Consider the following 14,391-nt stretch of genomic DNA (forward strand, 5'->3'; position numbering starts at 1 on the left):
GTACTCAGAGTTTATTACAGAGCAAAGGTCATCAATAAATACAATAAAGAAAAGAGGTCCGAGGTGGGATCCCTGCGGTACGCCAGAGGGAACTAAAATAGGCTGTGAAGTATAGCCTCGAATGGCAATAAGTTGGGAGCGATTTCGCAGGTAGGACTCACACCACCTGAGGAGAGAACCGCAAATGCCAGCCCGACCAAGTTTATCTAAGAGGATCTCATGGTTGACAACGTCGAACGCTTTCGAGAAATCTGTATAAATCGCATGTGTTTCAAATTTGCTTTCAAGAGCTCTGTAAATATGAGTGACGTATGCCATAAGGTTCGAAGCAGTGGACCTCCCTGGTAGAAACCCGTGTTGATGACAGCTAATTTGGGACTTGAAGTGGGAATATAATATTTTTTGGATCATTGATTCGAAAACTTTGCCAAAGGAGGAGAGAATAGAAATCGGTCTATAGTTAGTCACATCACTGTGGTCGCCATGCTTGTGGATCGGTTTGACGTAAGCTGTTTTCCATTTACTTGGAAAAACACCGACATCTAGTGACTTATTAAAAATTATATGCAGCGGAGTAACTAACTGGGAGGCACAATTTTTTATGAACATAGGTGGTATAGCGTCGGGTCCAGGACCCTTACTAGCGTCGATATTCTTCAGGGACTTTAAAATCTCAGATTTAGCAAGGGTACAGGAGCCAAGGGAACCCACAAGACTAGGAGAATTGACACGTACTGAAGAGTTATTGGCATTATTGTTGTAAATTGTTTGGAAGTATTTCGCAAATAAATCACAAATCTGCTGCCCGCCCCTAGCCACTTGACTATTGTGATACATCTCATCCGGAATTTCATTGCTATTGGATCTCAAAGATTTTATATATGTCCAAAAATATTTAGGGTTATTTTTAATGTGGGATTTAGCATTTGCTTTGAATTGAGATAAACAATGAGAAAGCATATCGTCACATCGCTTACGCAACATTTTGAATGTGACGTGGTCTCTGGGATTTCCATACGCCTTAAATCTCTTATGAAATTTGGCCTTTTCTTTTAAGGCTTTAATTAAGGGAAGGCTAAACCATGAAGGGTAGTTATTTTTCCTTGGATTAGATAATGGAGTATGTTTTTGTATAATGTTGTTTAGGACAGAGTAGAAATTATCTACAGAGTCATCAACCGAATAATTAGATTTAAGATGCGTATTCCAGTCTACAGTATCCAACTCTTGGAGGATGCGTGAAAAATTAGCTTTGGAATAATTAAGAAATGGTAATGCTTTAATCTTAACTCGTTTTGGCGGCTTAAATTTCATGGTAATACTTAGAGCAGGGTGGTATCTGTCAGTACCTACAAGAGGATCATCACATTGTCGAACAATGAAAACGTTGGTGACATTCGTTATAATAAGATCTAACGTCTTTCCGTTTATGTTAGGAACAGAGTTTACTTGGTGAAGATTATTAAACGAGAGAGTATCTACAAAAAGATTTTCTATTGATGAATTATTACAACTTGGTGAAAGTGAATGAGTACTGTGGTCGAAGTGCCATGATAAATTTGGTAGATTAAAATCACCAGCTAACAGAAGAAGACAGTGAGAGGGCAGCTTATGCTGAATAATGTGTGAGATATTAGTTAAAATCCTGTCGAAGCGTTCGTAATTAGCGGGAGGAGGTATATATAATGCATTTATGCATAGAGTACGAGTAATACCGCCGTCTTTAAATTTAATGATTACCCAGAGATCTTCATCAGTTGTTTCCCATTTAAAATAGCGAACTGGTTCATACTTACTTAAAATAGCGACAAGAACCCCTCCCCCCTCTTGTTTAATACTGCTGGTGGATGATCTGTCACGTCTAAATATGGAATACCTATTGTCCAATAATTCATGGTCGTACACTGAATCATTCAACCACGTTTCCGTTAATATTATGATGTCAGTGTCCCGTTTTAATGCATTGGTCAGTATAACATCGGTCTTAGTCCTGAGTCCTCTGACATTTTGGTACAATATTTTAAGGTTACACTTTTTATGATTATCGTTGATTAATAAAACCATCGAAATATGTGAAAATAAAAGCAAAGAAGATAAATCAAATTGAATTTAAAGAGCTTAAGTCCTTAACGATAAAGCTCTTAGAGGTTGTGTTTTTACGCATAAAAATTTTGCCGTTACGCACCCACACGAAGTCGAACTTCTTTTCTCTAGCAACCTTTCTAGCAGCGGCATGTAGTTGTTTGCCAGCAGGGGTTAGATGTTCACACACGTAGATGGGCTTTTTTTCATCGGTGGCAATACCCAAGTGAGAAGAGTTCAACTTATCGTCAGTGTGGACTTTATTGAATGTCTTGACAGCAGCTATAAATGAATCGCGAACCAGGGGGCTAGAGAGCTTTACTATTATAGACCTGGGCCTAGCGGAGTCCTTGTTAAGTTTTGCAACTCGGTGAAAGTTAACTATTTGGTTTTCATTCAGGTTGTGTCCCACAGTGGCAGCGAGTTGATAAACCACAGTCTTAAGATTTTCTGATCTGTGTTCAGGGACACACTGGACTTCTAAGTTGCAGTCACGTGATTGTTGCTCAAATTGTTCCAGTCGGGAAGATAGATCCCCAACTTGAGTGCGCAGGCCTCCAACTTCAAGGTGCAACTCCTTATTTTCCGATTGCAATTCCTCAATAGTTCTAGTTTTACTTTCCAAAGCTTCCCTCAATTGTTCGTACTTAGCAGACATAAAGTTGACACTTTCTGTAAGCTCCTGAATCTTCAAACGGGTGTCAGAGATTTCAGCAGAGAGATCGCGGCGAATATCACAGTGGTGTTTTTTCAGGGTTTCTTCAAGTTTGCAATTAAAGTACTGTTTTATATCTTCGAAGCTACATGCAATAGGAGAGCTAGCACTGGTTAGATTAGCGGCGAGTGAGGGGCTGGTGAGGGGACCCTCGCCAGGCCTGTCAATTATCTTGCAGTCAGTACACTTCCACGCAGATTTATAGGACTTCGATTCTTTGGCGAAATTTTCTGCAGTTACTCCTAAGCATTGGTAGTGGAATGCAGCTTTGCACTTCGAACAAGTTTTGAGGTCACTAGTTTTAATTTGTTTTGTGCATTTTTTGCAGGTGCTCATTTTTCAAATATTCCCAAAAACTTGGTAAATTTTTACAAGATGGCAACCCCACCGCTCAATCAGAGACAAGAAATGACGTTGTCAGATGGATTTGACAAATGACAGTGTCAGTTGAGTTTGACAAATGTGTTAGAATTAATTTCGAGGGTAGTTCTGGTTCTTCTTTACAGCACTTTTCAAAAGTGGGTATATAAATGTAACTTATCTTCGTAAGAAAATCCGTATTTGCAGTTCGAGTATTGTTTGAAAAACAACTGATGTGATTCCTTGTGAGTTTAAAAACACTGTGCAAACACAATCACTTTAAATTTTTAAACTTTTACTATGAAAATAATACTTTGAGTTGGGAGCTGAAGTGTAGTAGTTAAAGAGTTGGTAATATAATTCAAAGGTAAATAATAAAAAGTTGGTAAATAATTCAAATTTCTTGTCTAATTAGATTGCTAAAGCTTTGTTATACCTGCACGTAATACGTAATCAGAACCGTGTTAATGGCAGTTAATAAAAATGTTTAATTGTTAATTTTCCCTTGTCTACTTATTTCTGTCGCACTTGTGTATGTAACCTACATACGTGTAGAGTAACCCGGAAGTTTGTTTCTAGGAACACTGAATGTAACGCACTTAATTGTTCGAACTACGCTAGCCAAGATTAATATTTGGCTTTCTAGACTTTGAGATCTAGTCTGCTCATTTAGTTATAATATATCTTTATTTAAATGTTAATGAGAAATTATTGTTGACGATAAACAGAACTTTTCGATTCAACTGGGCTACATACGATGAGGTTTTGTAAATTTAAACTGTTTAAAGGAAGGAATACTCAATTTCGCAATGAGTGTAATCGGGATTTATTGAACTTCTGTTCATAATATTCTATTAGTAGAATATTATGAACAGAATAACAAAAAATAACCAGTGATTATGGACTCAGCTTATGCAACGTCCAAATCCAGTCATATCAAAAATCACGACACTTTCAAAGTGAAGCTCATCAAAACTTTCGAGTATAACTCACGCGATCCCAAACAATAAACGTCAAATGTTTGTAATGCGCCACAATTTTGTGTCTGACAATGTGTACGCATTTATTACTATAATTAGATAGTGAAAGCTCCGCGAGAGCTGAGCTTGTACATGATCAACAATATGTCGATTACAAATTACAAGTCTAATTGTTCTTGCATATGAAAGTGTTTAATAAATAGATGATTGCGCGCAAGCAATTATGGGCGTGGATGGGTACCGATATGATAACGAAGTCCAATTATTTTGATAGAGATTATAATTATAATATTATCAAGTAACGTTTGTACAGTGTAGATGAAACAGCATTTTCTATATTGAAACAACAATACAAATTCCTTTTTACTTAGGGTCACCCGTGAACTTGACTCGCATATTGAAAGCGCAAGTCATATTTGCCTTCGAGCATTAAAAAGTGCAAGTACGTAAGTCAAACATTACGCTCTTCAGCTTTAAAAGGTGAAGCGACATATTAATTCGCAAAATTGTAGGGCAAGGACCGGTGTCTAGATTTTAAACAGTGTGTACTTGTTTGAAATTGAAATTTATGGTCGGCGCGTCCGCCAACCGACTGACACACTGAAATATTTTTTCATTGAACATGCGAATTATCGTAACTGGGCTTTGTATTGAGGTTTGTTTTTAGCTTTATTTTGAGTTGGGGGGTTAATGTTTGGATAATAAATGTAAAAGTTAAATCTCTTTATATTGCCATAAATGTTATAAATTGGTTGATTAGGTAATAAACAATAAGGAAAATTGAAAAAGCATTATTTGCAAGTATAAATTAATAACCCACATACCATTCAAAATGTGGCAACCCACCGCATAATGGACGGCATTGTTGAAAAGAATTCAAGAAATTGGCAAAGCATCAGAATTATTGTTAGTGTAAAAACAATCCAGTCATAGTAACGGGTAAGAGGAGCGCGTACACGCAAGCTCACATACCGAAACCGTGTTTATAGGAAAAAGTTAATATAAACGTACATCAAAGAAAATACTAATCTGCTTATAATTAACTGCGTATCGAACTCGAGAAGTAAATAGTGATATCAGAGATAGAAATACGAGATCGCCCGTTATCAAGGACAATGTTGAAATTCTTCCGGTATTGTTCACTTCAATGATATGTAAACTACTGCTTTTATTACGTGTTTTATTTCAGTGCTTTTAAATTAGCACGTTTAATACGTTTTTAAAGGCTGTTTAAAAATAAAAAAAACAGATCGTCGTAAACGCTATAACGTATTGTGTGAAGTCATGATCGGTTCTTACGTAATTGTTTTAAACAAGTTTCACAATATAAATATCGACATCACATGATTCTGTTCATGAAAAATGAGGCATTTCGTACGATGCCGATGTCCGACAGCGAGGTATGATCACACACACTGAGAACTCTCGAATAACTTTTTTAATGTTTTGTTGTATACCATGTATCTAATGTGTATGTCTGTTTGTTCCAGAGCCCCGGTGCAGTGACGGGCACGGGCACGAACGCGGAGAGCTCGCGAGACGCACTCGACGTGCGCTATTCGCTCGCCGCGCTCGCTGACGACTACACGAAGCGAAAACACGTCGTCAGAGTGACCACGGCAGCGGGCGCTGAGTTATTATTACAGGTAAGATGCTGTTTCAAACTTCGGATACTGGATGAGCAATAATAGCCTACAAAACTATTTTAAATGAAAAGAAAAGACAAGTTTAACAAAACAATTCCTGGAATTATTCAATAACGACTTAAATCCCAATAATTGCAGGCGGATGGCGCAGCAGATGCTCAAAGATGGCTAGCCGCCCTCAGACGACACTCAGCAGAACCTCCCGTAGAGTCAGCAGCACTCCCGGAGCCTCCCTCCTCCGCACCTCCCACCACAACCGCCCCTCCGGCCTCCGCAGACTGCTCATCGCCACTCCCCCCACAGAGAAGCAAAAAGATCGGCAGGAACAGATCGCCTACAGGTAAGGATAAGTATTTTTTATCATGGTGTCATTTTGCAATTTAAACAATTGAAAAATCCGCTGTACGAATATGTTCGAATCTCGCTATTATATTAAAGCAGTCATGAATTGGACTATAGCAATTAGTAAATTGATTATGAAGTATGAAGATAGTTCATACTAAATCAATTTTACTGTACCCATATGAACTTGTGAGATCATCAAAAACTTAATGTTAACGCCAGCCTTATTGTTAATACTACTCTACTTAACACAGAATCGTTTCCAGTGTCCATGGTGGGCCCGCCCACGCCCACGCTCCCCTCGTCCCCCAAGAACAAGACGTGGAAGGGTCGCATGGCCAAGCAGTTCCGGCGCATGCACGGCGGAGCGCACGCGGCTCCCGCGGCTGCTACTGGCTGGCTCGGCGCGCCGCTCGAGCGCTGTCCCACGGACCCCAACCACCCGCTCGTGCCGAAGGCTGTTACCTTGCCTGCTGATGCTGTGGAGGTGAGACTTACAATTTAAATAGCCAATAAATAAATAAAAATAAAATAAAAATCGTTTATTTCGAAACAATACATAAATACAAAACAAATTAGACACGACGATCGCCTCAACTAGGAACATACCAGTGCTAGAGACGATCGACGCCTTCCTCTCCAGACTTAGCCAGTATTGTTTAGTTAACTTATATACTAGTAGACTTTACATATTTTATAAACTAAGTACAGAATAATTAGAAACAAATTGATTTTTTTAAATAAGGTTAATAATAACCAATAGAATAATAATTGTATCACCTGTATTGTACTGCTAGTGTCTGATAGCACGAAATGATTAGTTCTATAGATGGAGAAGATAGAATTAATTGGCAGGAGAATATTGATTTTTCAAACAACAGCCTGTGTAAATTTGGATCTATAGTTTGAACGGTTAAAATTGTCGAAAAACTTATTGACTAAATAAACTGTGGATATGCCTATTATTCAAATCCATACTAATATTATAAATGCGAAAGTAACTCTGTCTGTCTGTCTGTTACTCAATCACGCCTAAACTACTGAACCAATTTGCATGAAATTTGGTATGGAGATATTTTGATACCCGAGAAAGGACATAGGCTACTTTTTAACCCGGAAATAGGATAGGTTTTATCCCGGAAATCCCACGGGAACGGGAACTATGCGGGTTTTTCTTTGACTGCGCGGGCGAAGCTGCGGGTGGAAAGCTAGTTTATTATATATCTAACAGATTAATATTTGAGTTCTGATCTACATTTAAATGGTTTTGTAGTTCCGGTGATTTTCTTATCGATTCTGAATACTAATCGAGCAATCATCAATTCCAGGCATACGGTCTCCGCACAGTAGGCGTGTACCGAGTGCCCGGCAACGCGGCGGGTGTAGCGGCGCTGGCCGCGGCGCTGGACCGCGGGGAGCCGCCGCCGGAGGGCGACCCGCGCTGGGCCGACGTGCACGTCGCGTCCAGCCTGCTCAAGGCGTACCTGCGGAGGCTGCCCGACCCGTTACTGACTGCTGAACTGTATCCCGCTTTTATTGGTGAGTTTTGGAAATTACTAATAAAAAAAAAAAACGCCTAATTGTATTACCCAAATAACAAATAATGTTTTAAAAACGTCATAGGAGAAAAAGCTGAAATTTCAAACAGAAAATACTGAACCGTTTTCCGAAAAGAAGAAAATGAAATTAATTTGTAGGTTTGGCTAGAAAATTTTGGAAAGGATTTAACCTGAATAAATTGTAATCTAGATGATTGTCAAATTGAAAAAATTGTAAAAGTTGTATGGAAATAAAAGGCATTTTTATTTTATTTTATTTATTTATAATCTAGATGCTAATCCTTTACTGTTCTCTAATACTGCTCTGAAGTGTGACCTTGAATCTTCACCACCTGTGTTATACCCCGTCCAAGTACCTCGCTAACTCGCAATGTTGTGTCCTGCAGAAGCGGACCGTTCTGCGGACCGCGCGCAGGCGCTGCGCCGCCTCGTGCGCTCCCTCCCGCCCGCACACCTCGCCACGCTGCACTACCTGGTGCGGCACCTGCGGCGCGTGGCCGCGCACGCGCCCGCCAACAAGATGGAGCCGCGCAACCTCGCCATCGTGTTCGGGCCCACGCTCGTGCGCGCCGCCAGCGACGACATGCTCGCCATGGTCAACGACATGTCCAGCCAGTGCCGCATCATCGAGTCCTTCCTCACGCATGTTAGTATACGACTCATATAATCACGGTATATTCGTCAAAAATAAAGTTAGGACTGTGTTATCACATGTTTAGGATTTTCTAATAGATCAAGCTACAAGCCTAGTTTTATTTGTATACAATTATTACATTTATAAAAAATACATTGCAATATTTTTAGCAACTTGACATTGATTTCAAACAACATCTAGTACTACAGCCAAAAGCGTGATAAGTAAATATCATTTTATTTATTGTTGCAGTATTCGTGGTACTTCGAAGAGGAGGACGGCAGCCCTCCCGCCGAGCCGCCAGCCGCCGACCCGCTGTCACCCGCGCCCGCGCCCTCAAGGGACCTGCTTATACACAACGTCAAGAAGATCGAAGGTAATATTCAAGTCTTTAATAAAAATTAAAAACAAAAAAAAACATAAAAGTATTTTTTGATCATTTTCATAGTTCATTTCAAACAAATTTTTATTAAATAGATTTTTTCACAGTCAGCAAAATAATGTTTCACAAAAAATTATATAAATTGACTGTACTGTATTGTCTCTTACTTAACCAAAACTCAACCAAATAAAATATTTAATCGTCATAATTTCTAAAATATTTCCCCACTAACCCAGCGTTATCCCTAGGCAAGGACGTGTCGACGCGCGACATAGTGTCGTCCATAATATCGGCGGCGAACCGCAAGATCCAGCGCAAGCCGCGCAAGAGCGACAAGAAGTGGGAGGTGACGCGCGCTGACGCGTCGCCCGGCGCGTCGCCGCCGCGCTCCCCGCCCGCGCACGCCGCGACGTACGACGACAAGTGAGTTTCGACTCTATTGTAGTGTAATAAGGGCTATATTTACATGACCCACCTCGTATCCCTACGAGACTGACAAGTGATTTAAAACTCTAAGCGATAAGAAATAAGAACTATATTTCTATAAGTACGCGTTGCTGTGCCCCTCGCTGTAGTACTGACATGACAAGCGATTTTCAACGTTATAAGATCATACATTACCGATGCATAGCCGATACTATTTATTTGTTTACAACATAAAAAGTAAAAACATAAAAAAGTCTGCTGATCTTATTTCCATGTATGTATGTTTAATAAACTAAAATAATAACGAAATAATTATAATTTTCAGAAACGAATTGGATTCAATGAGCCGCGGTCGACAGGATATCTCGCGACACACACACTCGCTTAACAACTTCTCTATAGACGGTAAGTTGCATTTTATTTATTAGCACAAATTTAATAAAATTAACTTTTAAATAATAATTAAACATGACTCAAAGGATTCAAGGCAAAATAGAAATCGATATGAAAATATATGATAGGTTTTAGGTACTTGGAAAATCTCAGTGATAATGTTAAATTGCATTGCCATCGGACCTTTTTAGTGCACAAAGTATCTTCGTGTTGAAATTTAACTAATAAATCCCAAATTAAAAATCTATCTATTAATTAAACCTCAAATAAAAGTGCCATATTTTGTCTGTATACATTTGTGTAAACGTGTCTGCTATTTGCCCCATTAGGTGTCCAGTTCTGACGTCAGAGAGTAGACACAGCAATCCCTTTCTTTTGTCCACATTCAAAGGTATAGGAATGTGAGCGTGCGTTTGCAAGTGTGTGCGTGTACGCGGACGATGTTAATGCAAAATATCACTTGTTTATACTCACTCATTGGCTGATTTGTTGAAAGGTTTTGCGTACAAAAAAATAAATTTAAAAATTTTGTTTGTATATAAAGTATATGTAACATCCAGAAACGTTTATAAATTGGGAGGGAAGATAGATAGGATGTTTTAAAAATTAATAATCGATGCATTCATGTAAAACACATCATAGTGATATGTCATATTTAGTGATTTACGATTAATACTATTCCCATCGAACAAAATATCATACGTTTTTTGAGTGAGTGTGAACAAAATTTTGCGATTGTCATAAATAACTAACTAACGCTTCGATTTAGCGGCAGCCGCTGACAGCACGGCTTGAGACGCTCGTGCATTTCTGGAGCCATCATGTACATACATAACCACGTCATTCATCCATCACGTTCTCACTCGACGCGACGACAACTTAACGCTTTCGTACTCGTGATTAACAAAAACATTATCGTTTCGAAAAGCTGACCCGCAATCTTTGTTATAGGAACCGGAGATTTAGTGTCTTCTCTCACGAACACCTTCGATCAGAAACTGCGGACTCTCAACAACTCGTCGCCGCTCGACGACGACAGCATCCCGTACGCGGACGAGGGCCACGACGAGCCCGACGAGGGCAAGTCGGCCGACAGCTCGCCGTCCGAGGGCAGCCTGCGCTCCGAGCGCTCCGAGCGGGACGAGCGGGACGAGCCCGAGCGCGCGTCCCCCGCCCTGCGCGCCAGCGAGCTGAAGGCGGCCTGGCTCGCGCGCGACCACCGCCACTCGTCCTCCAGCAGCGCCGACGAGCCCGAGCGCTGGCCCCGCGCGCCCCGCCCCGCGCCGCCCGCGCCCGACGCCGACGACTCCGAGAAGGAGAACTGCGACCGCAAGCCGGGCCGCGAGGACGCGCGCGCCGACGAGAAGGACGTCGACACGCGCTCGCAGGCGTCCAGCGGCGGGCCGCTGCCCGACAACGACCGGCGGGCGCCCGCGCTGCGCCTCGCCAACCCGGAGGGCGGCAAGCGCTGTAGCGCGGCGCTGGGCGACGAGCCCGCGCGCGCCCCCACGGCCGACGGGGACGGCGCCAAGCTCGCGCGCTCCGAGTCGCTGCCGCGCGAGCCGCCCGCGCGCGTGCTGCGCTCCGAGAGCCTCAACTGCCGCGCCGAGCGCCCGCAGCGCTCCGAGTCGCTGGGCAAGGGCGAGCGCCCCACCAAGCTGGAGAAGGGCGAGTGGAACGTGGTGCGGCGGCGCGAGGCGGGCGCGTGGCGCTCCACCAAGCTGAAGCGCAAGAACGGCATGCCCGAGCGCGGCATCAAGCGGCGCCACACGGTGGGCGGCACCAAGGACTTCGACAAGGACGGCTGGTCTGCGCGCCACACGCGCACGTCGTCGCCCGACCTGTCGGCCGCCTGGCCCGCGCCGCTCGAGCGGCCCGCCGACCGGCCCGCCGCCTGGCCCGCGCCGCTCGTGCCCGCCCCGCGCCCGCCGCTCGAGTCGCACGTGTGACCGCCGCAGTGCTGTACCGGTGCCGAGCTAGTTGGTGCTGATCTGACGTGCTCCGAGCGGCCGTCGCTCCCCATCCCCGCCGAGCGGCCGGCTCCCCTCCTACGAAACGTTCACAGAGAGAGGCTATAATTTTGATTCGTTTCAATTGACTGAGTAGTTGTATCGACGCTTATCTTAATGAAATTAATACTCGAGCTTTAGGCGATCAGTGGCGGGCGTCGCGAAAGCGGCGACCGCGATGAAATTGAAATTTTAGGATACCGTACGAAAAATTTTTATTTTAACGAAATGATTGACGTGAAATTTTATCATAAAATAGTGCAATAGCTAATAATAAAATAGCGATGAAAACTATAGATTGTAATGAAATCGTGCTCACTAAATAATGCCAAAGAATGAACCCCGGACCGCGGTGACACGCGGTCGCGGACGGCGACGAGCGATGCGAGCGGAGTGAATGAGCGGTTGAGAGGACACTTATAATAAGATTGCAAGTTTCTAATTATGCACACAATACGCTGTATTCCCACAAATCTACTCAATCGATGTAGCTCGACTCCCTTTGTAGGTGTAAACTACTTTTTACGGAGTTAAGGTGGATGAGGTACTATAAGAGTGCGAAATGAAATAACCATTTAGTGCTACTCGTATGTGATGTTCAATGAGACAAGCCGACGGCTTATTCGTAGTTAAGTGTATTGTACCAGAAGGTATTCAAAATATGACCAGATATGTAACACCACGATAATTTTAAGATGATAACGTAAGATATATTATAGGTAATGACGATTTCGACGATAGTAATAAGAGAAAGCATACATCACCTCCTTGCCTTCGCGATAGTTTTAGCGATTTGAACTATGTATGTGCACAATAAATATTATCGAATATATTACAAACTCTCGTAATTAAAAATGACGAAGAGAATCATACTGTTTTTCTTACCTACGCTAATATCAATGTTTAAAATGTCAAGCTAGAAGTATGGTTTTGGACTCATTTTTGTTCACTAGAGTTATTTACACTTTGTGAGTTGAAGTTACCTTATAGTGTTTCTTTCAGCGAGGAAGTCTGGTGTGAAAATTATTATATGTTTGAAAGAATTTTGGCGAATAGTCAAATATACATTTTAAGTTTTTACTATGAGTTTTAATGTAAAATGTACATATTATACTTTTATTTGTAAATAATGGACGCAATATAATTATTATTCACTTTTTTATAATAAATAATAATAATATACTCTTACAGTAGCGTCTCTAGTGATCCGCTAAAAGCTGATGTTCACATATTCAGTGATAATGATTTAATGATCACTTTAGCTTTGTATAAATTGTACATTTCTTTTAATATTAATTTATATTAAATTTTGTTATCGTAGCTTTGTTGAATGCAATTATTTTTTTATTGTTTTGTTTATCGAGGAAAAGTATTTTAGGCTAAATTCAATTGTTATTTATTTGCGAAAGATGTGAAGTGATTTGGCACAATTTCCTTTTAAAAAATGTATGCAATTAGGATTTTTATGTAAATATTACGGTATTGAAATACGTTTTAGACTTTCATTAACTTTTAAAAATTTTATTACCATCTTTACGTTAAGACGATCTCAAGTTTGTTGAATGTTTGCAAAGCGTTCCTTTTAAAGTTTTATTTTGTAAATATATCTTTTAATGTAGTGACAGTGAATTTACTAATTTTACTGCATTGTATTACGTAGAGTAGATGGCGCCTCGGCATTGCTACAATAAAAGACAAGTCACGCTGAGACACGCTCGTAGGACCGTTTACAATTTGTATACAAATTAACTTTATGCTCTTCGTGTATTCTGCTATGAAATTCGATTAAACACGTTAAGATGTTATGCAAGTTTGGTTTAAACCAGATTTACAATAATTTTCATTGTGTATATTTTGGAAAAATGAAAATAAATAACTGAATCAATTTCAATATGTTGTATCATTTTAATAACCTATACGTTACGCTAAACAATAATATAGATAAAATCATAGCGATAACCTGAATGTTCGCTGTATGAATTTAATTATATTCATAGAGATGAAAAAAATTAAGAGTCAAAATTATCAGTTAATTCTGACAACGTTAGTCCAGTGATATCAGGTGCTAAAAAAACTGATAAATCGACCAAGACAAAAGCAATGAAGGCGGATTAGGATTAAGCACAGAATTAACAAAATGTGCAGAAAAGTATCTATCAACACTAATAATAATATAATGAGGCATGATTTGTAAGTTGTTATAACGAATGAACTGAAGAACTACTGTATCGACTGTCGATTATAAAAAATATTTAACTATTAAGAAATCCACAAGCCCTGCAAATCCAAAATTCACATAATAGAATCAGTTCTCTACTGATTCACATCAGTAGAGAACTGATTCACATAGGCTATTATTAATTCCATATATAAGGAACCTTCCTCTTCAGTTGTTTCGTGAAAAGCTAGCCTAACAACATAGTGACCATATATGTACATGAAGACACGATTTAAATAATACAAGTAATACGTATATTATATAACATTAAGTAGGTACTTTTCATTCCAATCTATTCATTCCATGTAGCTGGACGAAGCGATTCGACTCAATATTTTTCATTCGAACAACAAAGGAATGGTACAAGCTTCCGAATCTTGTGTTCCCCGACGAATATGTGGGGACATAAGTATAATGTACACACGCTGCATTTATGTTTGTAACACGCTTTAACTATGTACGCTATGTTTTAATGAAATCAATTCAGTTGGCTTGAGAGTTTGAGACACTCGTGTGTTTAACTTGTTTCCTCTATACTCACACACACTTACATTGGTGACCCCAACCGAGAGTCGAGACCGAACGTGCTTTTTGAAATAACTACCAAAAATGAAGATTTTACTGACGAATGTACAATATCAGTGA

At 40.6% G+C, this 14,391-nt stretch overlaps 1 protein-coding gene across 9 annotated transcripts in view; it reads left to right on the forward strand.

The window, feature by feature from the left end:
• The window catches only part of LOC149485704 (rho GTPase-activating protein 23-like), a 336,487-nt gene extending 323,068 nt beyond the window's left edge, over positions 1-13,419 (forward strand). For 6 of the 9 annotated variants that reach the window (XM_089698978.1, XM_089698981.1, XM_089698973.1 and 3 more), the window contains 9 exons: positions 5,628-5,783; positions 5,922-6,123; positions 6,380-6,612; positions 7,454-7,664; positions 8,071-8,330; positions 8,571-8,694; positions 8,937-9,123; positions 9,452-9,531; positions 10,471-13,419. In XM_089698978.1, coding sequence (XP_089555104.1) covers positions 5,628-5,783; positions 5,922-6,123; positions 6,380-6,612; positions 7,454-7,664; positions 8,071-8,330; positions 8,571-8,694; positions 8,937-9,123; positions 9,452-9,531; positions 10,471-11,468 — 2,451 coding nt within the window. In that variant the 3' untranslated portion in view covers positions 11,469-13,419. The remainder of the gene's footprint in view (positions 1-5,627; positions 5,784-5,921; positions 6,124-6,379; positions 6,613-7,453; positions 7,665-8,070; positions 8,331-8,570; positions 8,695-8,936; positions 9,124-9,451; positions 9,532-10,470) is intronic. The other 3 variants (XM_089698975.1, XM_089698976.1, XM_089698977.1) reach the window with 3 other exon arrangements.
• The last annotated feature ends 972 nt before the right edge of the window (positions 13,420-14,391 follow it).

Source organism: Colias philodice, chromosome 9 (assembly GCF_061535455.1).
Source record: "Colias philodice isolate Cphi_HAF_F1 chromosome 9, ilColPhil1 Martin Lab GWU primary, whole genome shotgun sequence".
Taxonomy (NCBI): Eukaryota; Metazoa; Arthropoda; class Insecta; order Lepidoptera; family Pieridae; genus Colias; species Colias philodice.